The 1,793-nt window shown below is 59.4% G+C and overlaps 1 protein-coding gene across 1 annotated transcript in view; it reads right to left on the bottom strand.

Annotated features, from left to right (window-relative positions):
• Asmt (acetylserotonin O-methyltransferase) overlaps positions 1-1,793 on the bottom strand; it is a 12,171-nt gene that overhangs the window by 789 nt on the left and 9,589 nt on the right. The window contains exon 8 of the mRNA XM_033760234.1: positions 1,269-1,548. Coding sequence (XP_033616125.1) covers positions 1,269-1,548 — 280 coding nt within the window. The remainder of the gene's footprint in view (positions 1-1,268; positions 1,549-1,793) is intronic.

Genomic DNA, 1,793 nt, shown 5'->3' with positions numbered 1-1,793 from the left:
CCGCGGGGCTGCTGCTGCCCCGACCGCCACCCCCCTGCGTGGGGCGGCTGCTCTTAGAAATCCCCACCCACCTAGCGGACAGGACGGCGGAGTCCTGCACGACGCACAGGGCGCTCGCTGCCTTTTATTAAAAGTCAGATATTTGGTTCACCGGGGGCTTTTTCTGGCCTCGCTTTTGATCTTTAAAAGCACTGCGTAAAAATGTAACTGACTAGCCGGCGCTCCGGGAGGCTGAGGCAGGAGGGTCATGAGTTCAAGCCCAGCCGGGGCAGCTCAGTAGCTTAGCGAGACCCTGTTTCAAAATGAAAAATAAGAAGAGGCCGGGGGTGTAACCTACTGTCGGAGGCTCTGGTCCGTCCGCCGGAAAGAAAAACACAGGGTAATTTATGGTGGGCACCGAGGTTTGGGGGCCCTTAAATACCATGCAAGACCAAAGCTGATTTTATTTGCTTGTTTGTTTGTGTGTTTGTTTGCGGTACCGGGAATCGAACTCAGGACCTTGTGCCTGCGAGGCGGGGTGTGTGCCACTGAGCTACGACCCCCACCAAAGTTGACTTCTTCAGCGCAGACGTGGGGATGGGAAACCTATTTCTGAGGCTTGGGGAAATTAGACGAACTGAAGTTTCAGTTTTTACCCATCGGGGAAGAAAGAAAGCCCTTGTTCCCGGGTTAAGGAAAACTAAGTGGGACCGTGCCTCGCCCCGTGTCTGCCTCGTACAGGAGGAGAAAAAGGAAACTCGAAGCTTCAGGCTCCTCGGTAAGAGCGGCGACAGACCCCACAGAACCTGGCCTGGGTCCCTCACGACACACAGCTGAGATTATTCCCCACCGCCTGGGCCAGAACCTCCCTACTCCTGGCCTTCGGCGCACCTTGCTCTCATTCATAAACACCACGCGGTCACAGTCTTGTATGCAGGTCCCGGGGACACCGCGACAAAACACAAAGCTGGGTGGCTTGAAAATGCAGGGATGCAGGGCTATGTTCCCTCTGACCTCCAGAGCCCAGCAGGCTGGGACTGAGGCGCCCCAGGCCCACACTCCCTCCACAGGTTCCAGGGAGACCCTCCTGCCTCTGCCTCCTCCCGGGGCTCCAGGCGGCCCTGGGCTATGGCCCCACCGCTCCAGTCTCTGCCTCTGCTGTCACCCAACGCTTTCTCATATATGTTTCCGCGTCTCGTTTTTCCTTTTTCTCACAAGGGTCACTGGATTCTGAACACACGCGCTCCGAGGCCGGCGCTCTTAGCTAAGTCGGCGATGCCGTGGTGCACTAGTCACAGACCTTACGGGGTGAGAGGAACCAGAGAGCGGAGGAAACCGCGCTGAACCCGCGGGGGTCCCCACAGGCCCCCTGCACGGCACCTGGAGCGCTGCTTCCCCCACGGAAACGAGTCTCCCACGCCGCCTCACCTGCCTGGAAAACCAGCTGTCCCTCCGTGGGCGCCGGGAAGTGAGTCTCTGCCGTGCCCACGACTTCCGGGGTGTCAAACACCGTGACCTTCGCCGCAGGGTACAGGGAGGCGCACACCCTGGCCAGGGCCCCGGAGCCTCCTAGAATGGGACACAGAACGTGGAACTCTCAGAGTGGAGGCTGTGAGATGGAGGAGGAGATGGAGGAGGAGGTGGAGGAGGAGGAGATGGAGGAGGAGGAGGAGATGGAGGAGATGGAGGAGGAGGAGGAGGAGGTGGAGGAGGAGCAGGAGATGGAGGAGCTGGAGGGGCAGAAGGCAAAGAAAAAGCCGAAATTATGGGCATTGAGCGCCAGGGGGCTGTGCCCAGCCCCCAGGAGAGGGTGG

Source organism: Fukomys damarensis, unplaced genomic scaffold, assembly GCF_012274545.1.
Source record: "Fukomys damarensis isolate Sample0158 unplaced genomic scaffold, DMR_v1.0_HiC HiC_scaffold_39, whole genome shotgun sequence".
Taxonomy (NCBI): Eukaryota; Metazoa; Chordata; class Mammalia; order Rodentia; family Bathyergidae; genus Fukomys; species Fukomys damarensis.
Note: the sequence above shows the minus strand (reverse complement) of the source record. Positions and strands in the feature narration are given on the sequence as shown.